The 20143-nt window shown below is 41.7% G+C and overlaps 1 protein-coding gene across 1 annotated transcript; it reads right to left on the bottom strand.

Annotated features, from left to right (window-relative positions):
* Nucleotides 1–7786: 7786 nt before the first annotated feature.
* On the bottom strand, nucleotides 7787–18531 carry ZFP64 (ZFP64 zinc finger protein). The gene is made up of 6 exons (XM_063350454.1): nucleotides 18391–18531; nucleotides 17617–17856; nucleotides 16073–16234; nucleotides 14995–15057; nucleotides 14166–14417; nucleotides 7787–10290 (listed from the first exon to the last, which is right to left on the bottom strand). Exons 1-6 carry the CDS (start codon nucleotides 18446–18448, stop codon nucleotides 8993–8995), a joined length of 2073 nt encoding a protein of 690 aa, XP_063206524.1. The 5' UTR covers nucleotides 18449–18531; the 3' UTR covers nucleotides 7787–8992.
* Nucleotides 18532–20143: the final 1612 nt, after the last annotated feature.

Here is a 20143-nt window from a genome sequence, read left to right as displayed (position 1 = left end):
GTCCACCTTTTCTCCCACGGGCTGTGGAAGCACAGGGACCAGCAGCACTCATACTGATGCTCAGCAGTGGTCAGTGGCTCAGTCTGAGATTACAGCTCCTCTGCAACGTATTTGTGCGTGAGACAGAGAGGTAGCACTACTCACTGACCGCAGTTTCCGAGCACTTTATGTAAGCATGGGGAGCAGATGGCGAGGTTGGCTAACGGGGCCAGAGCGGCGGTTCCATCTGTAACCCTGTAAGCAGTGCTGGTGGTCAAGGACTCATCGCTGACTCACACAATCAAACAGCTCAAACCCACACGTAACTGTTGCTATGTAAGGAGTCCTGGTGGCACATCAGAAATTAAACAAGATGGTAATTAAGTAAGAAACTTGAGTTACTCTTGGACAACATTTTATTTCAGTAGTTTTCTGTTGTGAAGAGCCTTTCGCCAGGGTTCCTGCCAATAGAGTGGCATTAACTGCTTGCGCCATCCTCAATAACTACTTTCCTCTCTCAATGTGGTGCGGTGGGCATGGGAATATGTCACGGCCAGTGACTGGAAGAGTCCCGAGCAGTTCAGACAAGGAAGCCAACAAAGATGCCATAATTTGAGAGGAATGTGTAAGGAAAGGATAAGGCTCGAGGAAAGGGTGAAAGAGGCAAAATAGCAATGGCAAAGCATGTGAGCTACCTCTGCAGGGTCCTCCAGGCTGCTGGAATTCAGTTATGCTACAGCAAAGATGACAAGCACAATTATTGCTGAAGGAGCCCTCAACTATGCAATCCTCAACGTCCTTTTGTTGCCTCCTCGGTTTCCAAGATGAATGGTAGGTTGAAGACTCTACCCACCTCACCAGGCCAAAATGCCAGACAGCTCAGAAAGGGGATGGGGCAGTTGGCATGTTGGCAGAGCACCTGGCTTCTGCCATCTTCATTTGTTTTAGCTTCATGTCACTTTTGTGATTCTTATAAGGTCTGTGAAAACCCAGACTCTGCCTTCAGCCCTCCACGCAAAGAGACCCAGGGCCAGCACAGCTCCTGTTCCTGTGCCCAAAAGGTAGAACCACCCCGGTCCCAGCAGGAGCCACGGCACCGCTCCCGTGTCACAGGATATTGGTGGCCAACCAACATGTCTTCTCACACCCATGCCACCTGGCCCATGACAAGGATTTTGCTGCAAATGTGAACTTGTTTTTCCAGAGAACATCTCTGCTGTAGCTTCATCAAAAGACTGGCTTTACCCTGGTGCCTTCAGTGCTTTGAACTTTACTCCTGAACCCAAATGAAGCACAAGTGGGAGCCATTGACACTGTACTGAACTTTTAAGGCTGACACGCTATTTAGCAACTTATTAATGCTCAATCTTTTGAGGCAAGTTTTCACTCATCGTCCACTCTAAAGAGCTTTGTCAAACTGTAACCATTTTAATCTTACTACAATTGCCCCTGGAGGAGCTGGTGAAAGTTATACCAGCTGTACATTTATTTTACTGTTTTTACCTTCCTTTTTTCTGATCATCAGTCTGTCAAGGCTATCAAGATTTACATTTAAATGTAAAACTGGACTGTCCACCAAATAGCCTTTGAAGCTATTAGCTGTGAAAGATAATCAATTGAGAATGGGCCCCTGCAGAGCACTTTTCAAGCAGAGTCATCACCAAAAAGCAATTTTGCTGGCAGGCTTTTTTTTTTTTTTTTTTAAGAAAAAAAATAATCATGAACATCCCTATCCAATTAAAGTTATATCAGTGCTGATCTACATGATTTTACAACAAAAGAAAAATTTAAGATTGCTTAGACTAGTTGATTCACATGACAAATTCCGAACTTTTTAGAAGGGACTAAGAAGCAAGGATTAGCAACTTTTTCATAATCCCCCAACAACTCTATATACTTAGAGAAACAGAATGATCCAGTATGCCCGGAGATGAGGGGAAGTGCTACTATTTAGGATAATAAACCTTACATCAGCCTTGTAAAAAATTCAAAACAAGGTGCATTTTTATCACCTCTTTAGCTTTACAACTTTAACATGGCATTTTACATTGTTGACTTTCTACAACTATGTCACCATTTATAGTTCCTTTCCTGTATTAGAATAAAAAATGCTTGTTTCAGAAAGAACTTTATTAATTATGACTGCTATGCATTATGCAGTTTAGCTTTATGCATTCCTGTTCTTTCAAATTTTCCTTTAGGCCATCATGAGATGTGACTATCTCCAGTATCTATCTAGGTATTTGCATCTCGCTCATCACTGAGGTATCCAAGTTATTCTCATCCTCACAATATACTTCTGAGGTGCACGTCACCTTCTCCGGGTGGGGAATTCGGCAGCCCTACCCCAGTGAAAATACATATTACGAATATAATAATTAAATATGCCCAGTGACAGTAAGTGGAGCCACAGTTTGGAAGTATGAGTTTGTGAGCTGTATGAAGAAAAGGTCATAGATGGATATTTTCTTTCAGAGACTGACGTTCCCACAGGGAACTCAGCTGACCAGCATCCATGACCTTGCTCTGCCTCACCTGTCCCGTGGGTTCCCAGTCTTGGTAAGCTTCCATTTGGTGATCGAAAGAAAAACACTAGAAAATTGTCTGAACAGCTCTGACCAACAGAGATACGCAATGTAAGACTACTATGTAGGGCCAGCATTTATTTCCAAACGCTACCTATACAGATAGCACAAAGATTTTAACAGCTCTCCTTCATTTTGAATGGTATCAATAGGAAGCTCAAGCTGAAAATGTTGGAAGTCTCTCCAAGCTTTCTTTTAGGCGTCTGTCACATCAGGTTTGATAAATTGAAAGGTTCGTGGCATAACATGTTGTTTCTAGGAGGACAAGAAGGCATAAATGCATCCTTGTATCCTTAAAGAAGCAAAAAAACCCCTGCAGGTCTGCAGATAATTATTTCCAAGATAACGTTCAGCTTTTACCTACAAAATTCACTCACTCTCATCATTAACCAAGAGAGCTTTTGCTTTCAGACATTAAAAGCAAGTTTACATGAAGTCTGAAACTAGGAACTTGGAGCAATCCTGACAACACCTTGTATCTGTAATAATACAGAATTCCTGTGTTTTATACAGGCAAACCCAACTCCTGAAGCTTATGGAATAAATTATCTGATATCACAGGTGGCAGAACTCAGTGGCATTACAGCAGCAGACTCTGAACATACATGTTATTTGTTACTCTAATGGTGCATAGCATTAAAGAAAAACCCAACTTTGCTTTGTCATGGACTTTTTTTTACTTCCCTACAACATTGTGAAGTCTCTAAAAGATGAAAGACAGCCATGTAACCAAATACTGTATGTTTTATGAGTCCTTCTCCATGCCTAGCAACTGAAATAAAGACAAAGGCAGAACTGGATACCTGAGAGAGAAAAGAAAGCTTGTCCTGCGACAGACTTTTAATTCACAATGATACCTGAGACATTATTTCCTCAGGTCACTATAGAAACCTTTATCACCTTATGAAAGGTCATCAGGGTAAGTGACAGGAGACATCAGTTTCTCTTAACAACATTGGTTTCTCTTCTTAAAATTTAAATAACATGGCTAAAGATTTTCCAACTGGAGATGTAAAAGGCCATTAGAGTATCCAGTCAATATTCCTGAAATTCTAGGACAGAAGCCTTTCCATTGAGGACACAGCAAGTATTTTTACAGACATCAGAGCATCATGTTGCAAGAATGAATGACTATATTTTGACTGCAAACACAAATAAATAAAGAATCAGAAATACAGAATATAATAAATATATCTAAAAAAAAAGAAGTCTTTCCCCAGTTGTTTGTAATCTAGAGAAAAATGTCTTGGCATGCTTCTAACATTTTTAGAGAACAATTTAAAACCCCACAACAGAAGGTACTTTCCAGCGCAGTCAGATCACAATAGCAATAAAGAGGTCTGCCAAATGATTGGCAAACAGTCTGATTTTTTAATTGCAAAAACTATGCGCATTCACTATAAGTTTGGTTTTCCCCCCACATCCCAAAGGAGCTAGCTTAGAGCCAAGTTCTGCTTGCTTTTGGGTCTCATCTCACGTGAGGACTTGATCCCATTCACTCATCCAGGAGTGTTTCCTGGTGCATCTGCATAGCCAGTAACCCCCCCTGTGCACGGGACAAATCGATGCTGGTTTTGAGCAGGAATCTGCCATTTTGATGCAAATGACAGTTAAAGTGTTTATCAAAACCGCATAAAAGATACTAGCAACACTGATAGAGAGCTTAATCGAGAGTGCTGCTGGTTTATTGTTCAAACTCAACACCACATCTTTCTGGGGACATCGTGCAGGACCTGACACAGATAGCCGCCACCCCAGAACACAATTAAAGGTGTTGAAGACAAAGTTTTCTTTGGACTTTGGATTACTTTTTTTTTGCCTGTGTCATGTTTCTACCTCACAAAAACAGAGAGAAAAGCACATTCTAGTAGGTCTTGCAGAGGATAAGCCTCTGCTCATGTGATACTTGGGTCTGGTTTTAAAAAGCAGTGTCACGGAGTGTACAACATCAAAAAAGGTTGGAAGGAGGCAAGAGCAGGGGGTAGTTCCATATGAAATGCATACAGGCTACGCACCACTGCTTGCTTAGTGTTCTGGCCAACCTTCTTGCTCTGTTTAACCTCGTTTCTTTAAGCAGCCATAGAGATTCATATTCACAGGAGAGGGAGGACTGTAACACACTGTAACTCACAAATGGGACTCCACAAGCAAATTGCGTAAAAACTACAAGCCTGTGCAGAGAGCAAGAGCTGCAATGAACGTGTTGAAGGAAGTTAACCATGGAATATGTAGCTTTACAATTTCCTCTCAGAGCCAGTTCAGGGCAATGCAGTGTAAACATCATCCATTTTGTAAAGGGCGAGCAGAAGCGGGAAGCGTTCCCCAGCCCGGGTTTGCTCCCTCCGTGCCACAGACGTGCCGTGGGCTTGGTGCCTATCAGGGAGGGCTTGGACATCCCCAGGCAAAAGGAATGAAATCCATACCAATATTTTCTCTGGGAAAGAGACAACTTGCTACAGAGCTCTGAGGCTATGGCAGAACTCTAGGAAGGTATACGATTTATTTACCACGTGCTTGAGAGCAAGCAAGCTCTACAAGAGCCACTTGTTATGAATTACCATGCTCTCTCAGGGGACAGTTCTGTTGATAACATAAAGAATGTATTAAAAGAGTATCAGAGATTAAAACAATCTGCTTCTGCCAGCTCCAAAACACAAAGACCATTACTGTCATACACAAACATAAAGCCAGACAGAATATTGGAACAGAAAACTAAAAACAAAAAAACCACAAAAATAAAAAATTGCCCCTATCTTAGCCTTGGTTATCAGCTTTTTTTTTTCTCCCCCTTAGGGTGGAGGAAAGAAGTCTCTAGATTGTTCACTTAAACATAATGCAATCAGTTAAACAACGCTGAAGAAGCAGCCCTAAGCTTCATTCACACCATTTTGTTATCTTTCCTGTTTATCTCAGAGGCACACATAGGACCAGAATGAAGGTTAGTCTCTACAATATGACAAGTCCACTGGTTTCCTATTTTAGAAGGTAAACAAGCCTTTTTGTGAAACTGAAATGCAGATAACAGAGCTGTGTGGCGTTAAGTGTGACATTAGATTGAACATGAGATTCCTGGACGTGGTAGTGCATCCCCTGGGTGCAGGTCTGTTGGCCAAGTACAAACAGGGATAAATTGCAATTCAAACCATCAGCCTTGTTAAAAATCTCTCATTTTGTATCATTCTTGTAGTGCACGACAATTCTGCAGCTGCAAACTACATACAGATTAAAATTATTTAACAAGGAGTAAAAAAAAAGATCAGTTTAACATAAATTGTGAGATTAAGTTCTGGCCATAAATCTGCTTCATTGGATCTTAACAGTAGAAAACTTTGGATGTTTCTGTTTTATTGGTTGTTGTTGTTTGTTTTGGTTTTTTTTGATCTTAAATGAAAGTAAGATTTTTTACAGCTAAACTTCTTGTAACTTCTTATAAAAGTGCATTTTGAAATGTTTTTACCCGGGAAGGAGTTAAAAGCAGGGAGCTGTTTAACAGGAAACATCATCAAGCAGAACGGGCCACACTTAAAATTTTATCTGGATCTCTAGCACCACCTATAGATGACACAAAATACTTCATGCTCATGAGACCCTGCCTGCAGAGTCCATTGATACCAACGAGTATATGAACATTAATGTTACTTTTTAGTTGCCAAACTGTAGTACATTTGCACTTACAAGTTTTCGCGTTTGCTACAGTTTTCTATATCTGAAGGCTTGCTATCAGCAGCTGGTCTCACTACCTCCAAACTTTCACCTTAAAACAAGGGTACCACTCCCTTTTGTAGCAGTGGACAGCCACCAGCTCTAAACACAGAGCACCACATTTCCACCAGCATCTCCCCCTCCCCTGCAGCCCCAGTGCTGCACATGGCCTAGGACCACTGTAAGCTGGATGAAAAACGTGTATTTACTGTTACAGGACTGAAAGTGCCCCACCTTTCACTAGTGTTTACAACATCTGTTGGCCCAGTGCACAGAAACACTATACGCAGCCTGATGGTATAGATCGTGCACATATATACACATACATCTGGAGATGGGTTAATAGTGAAGAATTGCTGCTATGCCACACATTATAATTCAAAGATGACAAAGTGTTTGATCTATGCTGCTCCAGTGATCATTCACAACCTGCATATCAGGGACTACATATAATAAGATCAAGCACCTACCTGTGATGCTTTTTATCTTCTAAGTGCTTTGTAAGTAGCGTCAACACAGTTGAAAATACAACGATCAGGTCTGTGCTATAGGCACAGCAATGAAACATGACTGGAGAGGCACAAACCAGCAATGCCAGTGTTAAAATTCAAAGTATCTAGGCTTTCAATTTATTGTTCTAAATGAATGTTCTGCAGTGACCTACTGTAGTAAAAACCTCCCACCTACTTCTAATTTATATAAAAATAGGTGTGCTCCGTGACTCAGGACTGAGTCTTCTCAGTTCTTTAAATCAGTTTTCTGTAGGGAATAGGTAATTAAGAGGTGATAAACCTGTATTCCCAGAAAAGTTGGAAAACAAATATAGGAAATAATAAACCCTGAAATACAACTGTCAGTGAACTTAGAATTTTTGCTTTGTATTTCAATGCAGCATGGGGCTAGGAAATGAGTCTTAAATAATACCTTTTATGAAGTTTCTCCCTTTAACTGGAGTGTGTTCTTGTCTGATGTCCATAGGTGTCAGGCACACTGTCAGACAGTTCAAATCAAAGCCCAGATTTTAAACCCGAGATTATTTGGAAGGGTTTTTTGTTTTAAAAGAACATTAATTTAGAATCAAGGATTAGAAAGGCAGAAGAGAGAAGGATCTTCAAAACTACCATTTTCCATAAATAATGAAGACAGCGATAATGGAGCAGTCAAGCTTAAACAACCCTTATTTCAACAACAACAACGTCATATTTTAAAGAACAACCTCTACGACTGTGAGTTATGACTGCATTTTCCTACTTGTCATTGTACAGCAAGAAGCCTTACACTGTACATAGAGTATGTATCACAGAGGGAAGGACTGGGGAGCACCCCCCCCCCCATGAAGGCTGTACAAGCTTAACATTTCAAACACGAGGCCTGTTCAGAAAGTGGTCCTAATTATATAATCTTTGTAAGTTTTCCAAGCATGTTTCTAGCACATAAAGCAATCATTCAACGTCTTCCACTAGCAAATACTGTGAAATTTAACTTGACTTGAAATACTGTGAAACTTAACTTGACTCTTTTCAGTCTTCCTGTATGTTAACAATTGTCCTTGGGATGCTGCCTGGTTGTGAAATGATCTGATTTTTGCAGATCCAGGTACCTACAGAACTGCCTGCTTTCCCAAGCTGAGAGTCTGTTCTTTAACCAGGCAGTTTAGTTGTGAAAATATTATTACTTACCTCTACAAGAATGCTCACCAGATAGGGCTATAATATTGCATAGTTCAAAATACAGCCTAGAATTCATTCATTATAGAAATGTGCACCATATAATGGTAAATTGCTATCTCATTGTGATCCAGTCTGAATTTATGCTAGTTTCAGACCAGAACTTTTATTTTAAATGGAATTAATTCTATCTTTTCCTTTTTCCCCTTTAACCTGAAGAGAGCCAAAATCTCATGCACTTTTACCACCCACGCAACTACAAACAGGCAGCATCAAAATAAAAACAAAACTTTAAGTAGTGTTTGTAAAAAATATATTTGCAGTTGTTTTGTGGTTTAAAATATAGGTGCCTCTGAGAGAGATCACTGTGCCATATATATAATTTGCAATAGTGTTCTTGCTAACAAAGTTAGCTATTACTAATGGACGGACAAAATTCTTTTGTTTTCTAAGCCTCATCACCTAGTCTTCTGCATAAGCATTTCCAACTTCAGTGCCAGGTGCTAGCAACTTCTACAGATATTAAGGAACAGCCCCCTTAAACGTCACTAAGGCTGCATTAGACCCAGTAGTAGATATTTCTTACAGATCAACAATCAGCCAGGTGCAGTTAATGCATACATAGCATATAATTGAAATAGACTTCACTTAAAAAACATACTTCAGAATGGCTTCGGCTATTACCTTTTCGTGTGTGCATAAAAGAACGGGTCTACTGTGGAGGTAATTCATCATAGGCTGAGGCTTTCTTGTTTTTGCCAGCACAATATAAGAATCATGTTCTGGGAAGCTTACTGCTTGGTGAAATTGCCAACAGTTGCTTCGATACTCAGGTTTTACACAGAGCACAGCATCTGATTTCCACAGAGGCACATAAATATACACATCCTCTTTTTCACATACAAGATGTATGTTTCCATGTACAGACAAGTAAAATGTGTAAGTGAAAGGTATTTGGCTTTGTAGGAAAAATCCTGCATTCACTTACGTCCTATGCGTTTCTGCTGAATTCAGCATTGCCTCTGAGATTGAAATTTGTTTAGTAATAGTATTCTGCGACTAATCTGGTATGGAGTCTGCTGGACACAGCAAAGCTGTATGGGCTCCACTTTGAATGATAGAATAGGTCTGCTTAGGGGCTTCTGTGTGAGAGGAAGAAAAGATAGGAGGAGGGGGAGCTGAAGTGGACACTGTTATACTCTGACCTCCATCACTAACCACAGTCACTTCTGTTGCTCCTTCTTGTATCAAAGCATTAAGACCTTCTAAGTCAGAGCAGCTGATTCCAGAGCTGGTGATGAAAGCTTGGTTTGCTGAAGCCTCATGACTGCTGACAGAAGCAGCAGGAATCAGAGTTTGATGTAAAGCGCTTCCATCGCTTTGGTCATGGGTTGTGAGAAGAACTGCTGGCTGTGCCACAGGCCCTGCTTCGCTTTGAGATATGGGAGGCGGAGGTGGTGCCAACAAACTGACTTGGCCCAGCAGCTGCAAGCGGCTATTGGCCGAAAGGTCTTCCTGATTCTGGGTAACTAACGTAGGAGGCACAACATTCACCGATGCAGCCTGAACAATACTGTTAGTCTGAGGGACCTGGTGACCCACAATGATCTTGACCCTTCCCTCATTGTATGGAGAAACCTGAGCAGCCTGAAGTGGGACCTGGAGGTGGCTGACAGTAATTGGGGCACTGGTCTGCCGACTGGGATCCATCTGGAGCTGCAGAACAGCCAGTTCGTTATTTTTAGATCCATTATACATACTGTGCTGCTTCTTATGACTCCTAAGAGAATCTTCTCGGACAAAGGAAGCATCACACAGGTCACACTTAAATGCTTTCTTGGCATCCAATTTGGCAACTTGCCTGGAGCCACCTTGCTTTGGCCTATCTCCTTCCTTCTTCTCCATAGTTTGCTTCTTGGTCTTGACTTTGTCACCATGAGCTTTCCTCACATGTGTTGTCAGGTTGCTCCGCTGCTTGGTATCAAAGCTGCAGAATTCACATTTGAAAGGACGATCTTTGCAGTGAATTCGCTCATGCACTTTCAGAGCTGCCTTGTTGGAGCAAGAGTAGTTGCACTCTGAGCACTTCACTGGTTGTTCAGGCTGATGAGTTCTTATGTGGTGCCGAAGGCTTGTTTTGTTTCCACACTGAAACTCACACTCTGGACACTTGAGAGTATTTTCCATGCTGTGCTTGATACGAATATGTGATTTCAAATTTCCTTTCATGGCACACCGCACCTCACAGAACTCACATTTGTAAGGTTTCTCACCAGAATGCACACGCATGTGCCTCTTCAAGTCTGAGTTGATTTTAAATTTAGCAGGACACATCTGACATTGGAATGGAGCATCTCCTGTCAATAAAAAACAGTTCAAATTACAGATGAGATACCAAGATCCACTGGAGAGACCAATGCTATAAGGAATTATGCACAGCTGACTTGTTCTACATACCTGGAAACTCACAGCATGTTTTCAAGATGTAGAGAACTTTAACGGCACAGTATTTATCACCTGGTCTGGCATATTTGTGTGCAAACTCCCCACGAGCATGCCTGCCTGCATCTGTTGCTTTTTCATGTCTGCATCTTAGATATTCTCCATTTTTAGTTCACTTTCCGTGTAAAACTGTTCAGTGTGCTCCAGAAAACTGACTGAAGTTTCCCATTTGTCCCTCTTTAGCAACAGTGCATCTCAACTAGTGTTTAAAATTAATAAACACTGTAACTTTAACAGCTGCTATATTTTTGAAGTCTAAGAAAACATAAACACAACCATGTCTGGGGTTTACACAACAAGATTTACAGGGAGGCTTGTAGGTTAACTGTAAGCCTAGATAAATGGTAGGCTACTGCAGAAAGAGACGCTTAAGGGGCACCAGCTTTACTGCTCAACCATATAGTTGAGTTAGATCAGCTGACAAGAAGAACCAATTACTTTTTTGGCCTGGTTCATGTGGTGCAGCACAAATACTATTGCTAGTACAGGAAGGCCATGGAAACTCTTGTCCAGAACACAGGGAGAGGTAGGGACAGAAGTCCATACCTAGGTCAGTGGCAGGTGACTGCACAACCACAGCATCACTACAGTGACAGGAGAGGGGGAAAAAAAAAAAAAAGAAAAAAAAAAGAGGGATCACAAGTACATAAATGCAACTGGAAAAGACAAGTGAGAGACTAATGAAACATGCATGCAAGTCTGTGACTCTGGGGAAATATGCTTACACCGGGGAAATATGCTTACACCGAGAAGTAACATCAAGCTTTTGTTTTTCTGGCATTACAGCAACCAAGAGAGAGATATTTGCCCCATGTAGCACACCTAATAATGCTCCACAGATCACTTCAAGAAAATCTAATATCAGTTTGTATTCACGCAATATCAGTTTACATTCATGCAAACAGGTGCATAAAATATTCATAAGTGCATGGTGGGGTTTTTTTTGTTTGTTTTTTGAGAGCAATGCTAGTCCAGAAACCTAACAATGTAGTTGAAAGTCAGGTCAAATTCTTAACTGATAAGGCATGAAAAAAGAACATTCATCTGCAAGATCTCTGTAAGCCTATTTATGTCAGACTACCTGCCACAAATAACGATTTGAATTGCCTGGATCTAATCCACTATTTTGCATTTTCTTTATTTGCATGCTTGTGTCACGACATGCATGATCAAATTAAGCTGTAGCTCTGTTGAGCTCCATAATCAATTCCAGGGTAAAGACCAGTGACTCTGTTCTGAAGTAATTAAAAAATTACTTTAAAATGACATTAAAGAAACCTTTTTTTTTTTTTTTAATATAAATATGTAGTTCTCTAAAGTAATACCTGAGCATGAAGTCTTTACGTAGGAACCATTTTGAAAAAGTGAAAGAATTGTGTTATTAGTTCTCAGACACCCTTGGTGCGAGAAGAAAAAAGAGAGCGTACTTAGTTCAGCAAGCATTTATCTTCTTTAATAATCAAACTGCAAATGGCTGATTTATTTTATAAGTTAATATTTTACAGAGTTTGTGATAACTATAATTTTGCATAATTTGCTTATCCAGCTACATATGTCATAGGTTTAGCTGCATATTTTTCAAATCAAGTTGTGGCCTACTGTGCTAATCCATGTATCTGTTTAATAATTGATATATATGGTGTATTATCTATATTAAACAGATTTTATTAATGAAGATGCACTGTTTGTTCATCTAGTTTATTTTACAGTCTCAGCTGCACACTCAGCTACTGAATTTTTATCTACTTGGCACAGTACATATTTCAATGTCTTAATTTTCACATGCAGGGTAGCACAATATATGAAAAAGAATTAGTAATTTCATTGAATATAGCAATATAGCAAAGTATGCTGGTTCTGTTTATTTAAAGAGTGGTCCATTACTTATATTTCTTTGCATTTCTGTCCATACATAATTGACACTGACAGAATATAGCTTAAAAAAAAAAAAAAAAAAGAAGAAGAGTGTCTGATCCTGGAATTATTAATTGTAAGAGCAGTTTTACTCAGATTATCAGGAAGCTGATCTTTAGATGACTAGTTCAACAAGTAATGCTATGTAGATGATCTCACACTGAGCAATGTAGACTACACTCACCTTCTAGAGAATGACTAATTTAATTCCAGTAAGCAATATAATCTACATAATTTACTTTTCCCCTAAAATTGCCTGTGTGCATAACACCTTTGTAACCTAGAGAAGGATGAAATGATTACTTTCAAAATTCTTGCACCTCCTTTCAGTGAATCAAAAGAAGTCCTTTTACGAAAGAGGATTTTGAGAAATGAAGAGACAACACTACAGACTTTAATTTTAGCATAACTCAATTGCTTAAGATACAGCAGACTGACCTGCCAAAAAGAAATAAGGTAGCCTAAAACCCCTTCCCAACTATTGCAATACTTAAAGCCACAAAAATCTAATCTACTGGAAATACAGGAGAACCATGAGCATTCACAGGTTCTCCCACAGCCAAATTCAGAGCATATCTGCCCATGTACATGAATGCACAAGTATGCATGCTCTTATACGACACGGGGAAAATGCAAGACCCATATTCTGACTAGTGTGTTTCCTAACAGATAACTTCTCATAACAACCCATACTATTTTGACTGACCATCACATCTTCTCATATAGCAACAGAAAGAGGGAAACTTGTAGAACAACTGCCTGACAGTCCTGCCTGTTCCATCACAGCAGATTTGTGAAGTAGAAAAGATTCTTTTCTGCCACAGACAGATTGGTTTAACCCTCCTCTCCTTCACAATGCACAAGGTATTTATTTCCTTTATTTACTCAAAATAAATCCCATCTTGCACGCATCTGAACTAATGTTGTTTAGTACTCGAATTCAGAATCAGATGTAGGTAGGTACATGTAGATGTTCAAAGCTAATCTAGTAGTCACTGAACCATAACCACCTTGCAGCTAAAATTCACAGAACTAATCAAATGTATAAAAGACAACACAGAAACTAATCCAGTACCCTGGATTAGGTGAAAAACAACATACAAAGACGACTGTACAGCAGTATCTTTACAGCAAACCTCTTCTAGGAACAATCTATAAAAGAGAAATCTGATTAAAAGGAAACTTAGGCAAATAATGCAAATATAAAATGAAACAGTGTTTATAAGACTGGAGGCTAAAGCTTTCTATCCATAGAGCAAAAGTGGTATGGGCAGAACATAGTTCTGGCTGCTCATACTACACTGTCAATGTCCATCAGTCTGCACATGGAAGCTACCATAAAGAAACGTCAAAAAAAGTGTAACTTAAATGAAGAAGTGTAAGTTAAATTGCTAATTATTTGCTAATTATACAGCTGAGGTTTACACTGATATAACTAGTTCAATTATAAAATAATTTCAGTACTTCTAATATAGTGGACCAGATTTGAGACACAGATAGGAACCTAGATGCTCTTAATCAATTAGATCCTTCAGTTTTACTGGTTTAAGAACACCTAACAGGCAGCTTCAAAATCAATTTAGAAGAAAGTCTACCAAGAATCAGACCTGTCTTGATTGCTTCCAGTTTTTTTTAGTAGAGTTGTATGTATTGCCCTATTAGATTCTATGCGCAAGAAATTCACAGCAGCTGTGTGCCTTGGTGCTTCTGCCAATTCGAATAGGCCCTTTCTGGCACCTTGACACCTGTATATCTTTTAAAAATCTTCCCAACGACCTTTAAACTTTTACAGATCTACATTTTAGCATAAACGTACCTGTGTGGGATCTGAGATGTACAGTTAGCTGGCTGGAGTTGCGGCTTGCATAAGGACAGATCTGGCATTTAAAAGGACGCTCATTGGAGTGAATGCGCTGGTGCTTGTTGAGACTGCTGCTGTCAGCAGCTGCATAGTCACAGTGTTTGCATTTGTAAGGCTTCACCCCGGTATGAGAACGCATATGCATCTTCAGCTTATCTTTTCGACTAAAACACTTGCTACAAACTTCACATTTATGGGGCTTGTCTCCTGAAACAAACAGAAGCACATAAACATATCAAGAATTTTTGCGCCATAAGGATGCAAGTTCTTTTCAGCAGAAAAGATCTTTTCAGAAGTTGAACACTAGATTTCCACAGCCATCCTATCAGCTAAGGACTCTTCTATGCTCCAGAAGGCTGCATGCACGAGTGCAACAATTTTAGAAGACCCTTTGAAACTTTCTCCCTTTATAACTCTGAAATTGCAGCTTAGGGGGAAGGGAGGTGAAATGCTGAAATCACTGTTTCATATAAAGAACAACCTAGGTTTACACACCACCACGCTTACCCTGATAAACGCAGGGTCTGCACCTCAGAAATTTAACTGTGCCTTAAATTGATGTACAGTGTTTCACATTTCACAGCTGTGAGTGGTACTACTCATAGTAGGACATGGCTTACCCAAAAAGGGCAATTCCCCAGGCACAGAGAACTACAATACTAAAGTGTACAGACATACGTGTACATTCTATCCAATTTATCTATAGATATATTATTTTGTATGAAAATACCTCTTGCCAAGAGGAGGAAACCAACCAAAACCAAAATATAGCAACTATATAAACCTGTGTGTGTTCGTAGGTGACGTTCCATATCCTTCATGCCATAGGAAGTCTTGAACTGGCAACCTGAAAATGGTTAAGATTATGATCATTAAAGGAAAATCTAACAAAATAATAAAAATATACTGCCATATTCTGGGCATTACGTTTCTTGAAAAGAACTTTCTCTTTAAAATTCAGTATTAACAGAAAATCAATTCCCTATCTTGTTTATTCACATCTACTTAAAATAGTGACCGGTTTACCTATGAATTTTAGTTTTCTAATGCTTCCCCTAGGAGGCAACTCTCTACGTTATTGTTTTCTGTAAGCTTTGAAACAAGTTCTCTGGAATCTCTGTCCAGGATTTGAGATGCTCTTTACAGTACACAGAGGATACTAGGGGAACTAATTAATTCCACATATGACTTCAAGTTACCACGACTGGGAACTCAGGTAACAGCTCACCGTTCAGGAATTCTGTCCAAGTGGAAAGTGCTACAGTCTTACAGCAATGAATGCTAAGCATTTGAAATGTGCCTTTCAAATGAAGGCAAGCTTGCAAAATGAGACACTGACTTCTGCTACCATTAATATGACTACTCATCTACATCACAGTCTCTGCACACATTTTCTGCATATTCCATGGTTTTCACTCGTTAAGATCTCCAAATACTTTGGTTCAATCCATCCTTATAAAAATGTTAACTGACCAATGATAAAACATATAATGCAAAATGCATGTATAATATTTCTTGTGTACAACAATGGCAGTTAGCAGAAAGGTAACAAGACTCTGCTCTTAACATTGCTACGGCTGTGGGCACAGGCCAATGTCTACACACAAACTCACTGCAGCATCGCCAGAGTACGCCACAGTATAGGGCAATCGTCTAAGGACACGTGAAAGCAATGGCAAAACTACTACTGGTACCAATGGTAGTACATCACACCCTTAGTAAACAGGTTGCCATGCAGGTTCTGCACGTCTTAACTGCTTAAGAGAGATGCTTAACTGCTTAAGATGTGCTACCGTGCACATCACTATATAAAACCTACCAATTTTAAAATGAAAAGGAAGAAGGTACAGTCCACATCTCACCTGGATAGCAGCAGTTTAGCTTCTTCTGTGTAAGTGAGGAATTGGATTTTCTCGAACGTGCTTTTGGTGGCGTAGAGACGATAGCAGCGGTTGGAGGCTCACTGCTCTCACTGGGCAGGTACGTTTGATAGCCATGCTCAAAAACAAACTCTGGTGCAGAAACTAAACACATAAAATAACTCAATTTGAGAACATTAACTTCTCCAATCAGAAAGATCTAATTATTTACTAGTTTAATTAATTACTTCTCTATTCTGTTTTTCCTGCAAAATTCCTGCTTGTGGCTTCCTATTCATGTGGGGGAGGGGGAAAGGAGAAAGACATTTCTCTTCCTTGCTATCAGTGAAAATTTTGTCAAGACCTGATGAGCCCTGCTGAACTTAGTACAACCCTACATAGGCCCACTTGTCTCCCTATGAATCCTATCTGACTGCACCGTGCAGTTTCTTCACAAATTCAGTTTTTTTCCTGATGCCTGTCCACGTCTTACATTAATAAAGGTATGTTTGTTTTTCAACACTGGCTGTGCTACAGCCCAAAGGAGAAAAAAACCTGAGATTACTTATATGGCAAATGTTGTCAAAAAGGCATCACGTAAACAATTTTTATTTTTTAAATTGTTAAAAAAGTTCAGCTTCTTCCAACTATACTGTTTTTAGCTTGTTACTCACAAGAATAACAGGTGAAACTATCTCAGCCAAAGTAGCAGCTTTTAAATCAATTAAACAACACTATACCTCAAAAGGGCACAAGGATATAACAGCCCTCGTTTTAAAGATGAGTAAATATGAAGCAGAAAAATGACTCATCCAAAACCCACACCAAGTTGAGAGATTATAATACAAAAATTCCTGGAAGTGAGCCCTGAATTCAGTTTTCACTGCTCTTCCAGATTCTCTGCCCTAATCTGTCTATCCAAATTAAAGTCAAATAATTTGGATTTTAGTAAGGTCCCAGACCAAAATAAAATAAAACTATATATAGAAGGGCAAACCTTCACACACGGAACAAAATTCCGGTTTTCTTTAAATGTCTGCATGATCAGGACCTCACTTGAGCCTTCACATAGGCAGAAATTTTGAGTAATATTTTTCCTGCCAATTAGTTTTGGGAGCAATGTTAGGGAATGCAGTGTTCTCACATAAAAAGGCCTGGATTGGCGCCCTACAGCAATTCTCTGTCTGTTTTTCATCAAGAGCACTCTTAAAAAAATAAAATGCATAGTAATTGCATTATTTTTCATAAGTATTGACAATTTTAATTAGTTTGCAGAAGTTGGTTACACAACACTTAAGCAATTCTCTAAGTGAATTTGCTAATTGAGATGCAAGTTAAGTAACTGCTGTCATACCAAAAACAAGAATGCAGCACATCACTTTTTTTTTTTTTTTTTTTCTTCCTTTGCTTGCAGGTATGTGACAACTGATGTGAAAAGTGTTATGTTAGCTTAGTGTGGTGGGGGGACACGAGCAGAGGGCTACGTCACATTGCCACTATGCAGGTGCCGAGTGCTTTCGGGCTCTTGGTATGTAACACCAAAATACCTGTGATGGTTTGGGTCTCCGAAGCGATGGTCCTGGTCGTGGTTTGTGCCTGTGTCGACGGCACCGTTTCTTCTGACACAAACTGGACCGTACTGGTGGCCCCGGCCGCTGCGCTAGTGAGCTGGCAACCGCTCTGCTTGTGCCCAACGAAGGCATCGAGGTTATTGAACTGCTGCTTGCAGATGCCACAGATGTGGATGTCGGGGGTGAGCTCCACCAGCACCGTGGTGCCGCCGGGGACTGTGGAAACAGCGTCAGGGTTAAGAGCTCGTCCTGAGGGAACGGCAATGGCGGAAGCCGCTCAAACTGACACACGGACATCCCCCTGACCGAGTGCCCCGGCCGCGGGGGAGCCTCTCCGGACCCGGCCCTGCCTGGAGCTGCGGGGTTCATTAGTGCGCTGCGGGACCCCCGGGGCCGGGCTGAGGGGACGAACGGGGCCGCCCGTGCCCCCAGGCACGTTTCCCCGAGGGCCTCAGGGTCCCGCGGGGCGTCCCCGCCACCGCTCCGCGACCTCGCTCCGCAAAGCCTGCCCGGGGCCCGCCGCTCCCGGCGCCCATCAGCCCCTCACGGCCGGTGCGGGCCGCGGCGCTCACCCAGATTCCCGGGTTCTCCCCCCCCACCCCGCACGCCCCAGTCAGGTTCCCGGGCTCCGCTCCCGCCCGTTTCTTGCGCTACTCAGGTTTCGGGGCCTGCCCAGGCCCCGGCTCAACTCGGCTTCCGCCGCGCGGGCCCCGGAGCGCGCATACCCCGCCGGCGCGCAGCGGCACTTACACTGCACGGGGCCGGGGAAAGCCGGCGCCACCCCCCCGCCGCCACCGCCGGGGTTCATGGCGGCAGCCAGCCCCGCACACCGCCTCCGCCACCTGCAAGGGGCTTATTACCGACGGGGAGCCGCTCCCCCCGCGCCTCCCGGCCGCCGAGCGGGGGCGGATGCGGAGGAGCCGAGCATGCTCAGTGGCCGCGGCGAGGCTGCGGCCGCCCTCACCTACCGCCGGGCTGAGGGATGTGAGGGTTCTCGCCACCCCCCGCCTGTCGTTTCTGCCGGTCTCGAGGACAGGCGCCATGCGGGAATATCCCTGAGAAGGCAAACCGCCATGATTAACGCCTGTGCGTTCCCTGAGGGGCGAGCTGCCCCACAGGCACCTTGTCTGAGGCGGCCCTGCCATGGCAGCGGGGCTGAGGCCTCACGTGTGGTTTGGCCCTGCGTCCCCAGAGGCCTTTGTCTTAAAATAGAGCTTTAATTCATCTAGCAGTGTTTGCGGGAGTTTGGAAACAAGTTAGGGCTGACAGTAGGATTAAGTTGGGGTAGTAGAAGCGGTGAAAACTAGCCTTAAGTTTTGGCTTTTTAGGTCATATTAGTGGTCTTCATGCAAAATTATGGCAAAATCTGGCCATGATTGCCAGAAGACCACGCTGATATTGCATCTCTTTTTACCAGTCTTCAAGACCTCTCATCTTACAGACCATTTGCTTTCCACAAGCCCTCAACCTTTTCTTCAGTCACGTGCACCCCAAATCTCGAAGCTCATGTAATTTATTGTGCCAAATATGAATCCGATGCCCGCTAAAGTAAACTGGAAAGCCTCTCCATTGTTTGAGTGGGTTTCTGGATGTGGACCTCGGTGTGCATTACAGGCAGATAGCCTTCCTCCTGCTTAGGGCTGGAGAAAACTCTTCTATAAGATGACACCTCTTTTTAGGGGGGGATTGACATGTTTTGTGCCAAGTGCATTTAGCGCTTTGCAGCAACAAACTGGCTGAGCCAGTCTGAGTGCCAGCTCACTGAAAGTTATGCTGCTTCGCCCTGTATTAAAAATGCAGCTATTCAGGAATGAACCACAGCATTATGCAGACACAGAATAGAAAATGGAAATTTGGAAGTCAGGTGGCCTTTAGTTCAGGTAGATGCCTTTTGCTACTTGAATTTCACCAAGCTGCAAGACACAAAAAAAGCTCCATTTGCATGTGACCAGTAAAGACCCAGCGTTTGGCAGCTCAAGTCACTGACAGACACCTATGTGCTTTTTGCATCCAATTTGGGCTCCTGCTATCTTTAGACTTGTGTTAGGGACCAATATTTATCCTGTGCTCTGGGGAGGGCACAGCAAGGTGTGGGGGGGAAACACCTGGTGATAGAGGAGTAGCAGGGGGAGCAGAATGGACTAACATGGGTAACTGAAGACCATATAGTGGGGATGAACGCGAATGGGAAAACAAACTATTAATTCCGCTTTTTCCTTGTGAGTCTGATTTTGCTGCTGAATGGTTTTAGAGCTGTGTGGATGTAACTGTGTGTTCATTAATAAATGCAGAATAGTTTGTGTATGCACTAAATGTACCCAGAATTTCAGATGCCAGTTCATATTACACTTGAAGTTTTATTTTCCTGGGAAAGTGGTGTCTGCTTGACATTTCCGTTGACCCATTTTGCCAAAACAATATAGCACAGACATGGGATTGTTAGGGGGCCCAAGATAAGACACAAAAGGTGATAATCCTAGTTCCGGCCTCTGGAACCTGCTAA

The sequence above is a fragment of the Chroicocephalus ridibundus genome, chromosome 12 (genome assembly GCF_963924245.1).
Source record: "Chroicocephalus ridibundus chromosome 12, bChrRid1.1, whole genome shotgun sequence".
In the NCBI taxonomy this organism is placed as follows: domain Eukaryota; kingdom Metazoa; phylum Chordata; class Aves; order Charadriiformes; family Laridae; genus Chroicocephalus; species Chroicocephalus ridibundus.
The sequence above is the reverse complement of the archived record's forward strand: the minus strand, read 5'-3'. Positions and strand labels throughout refer to the sequence as shown.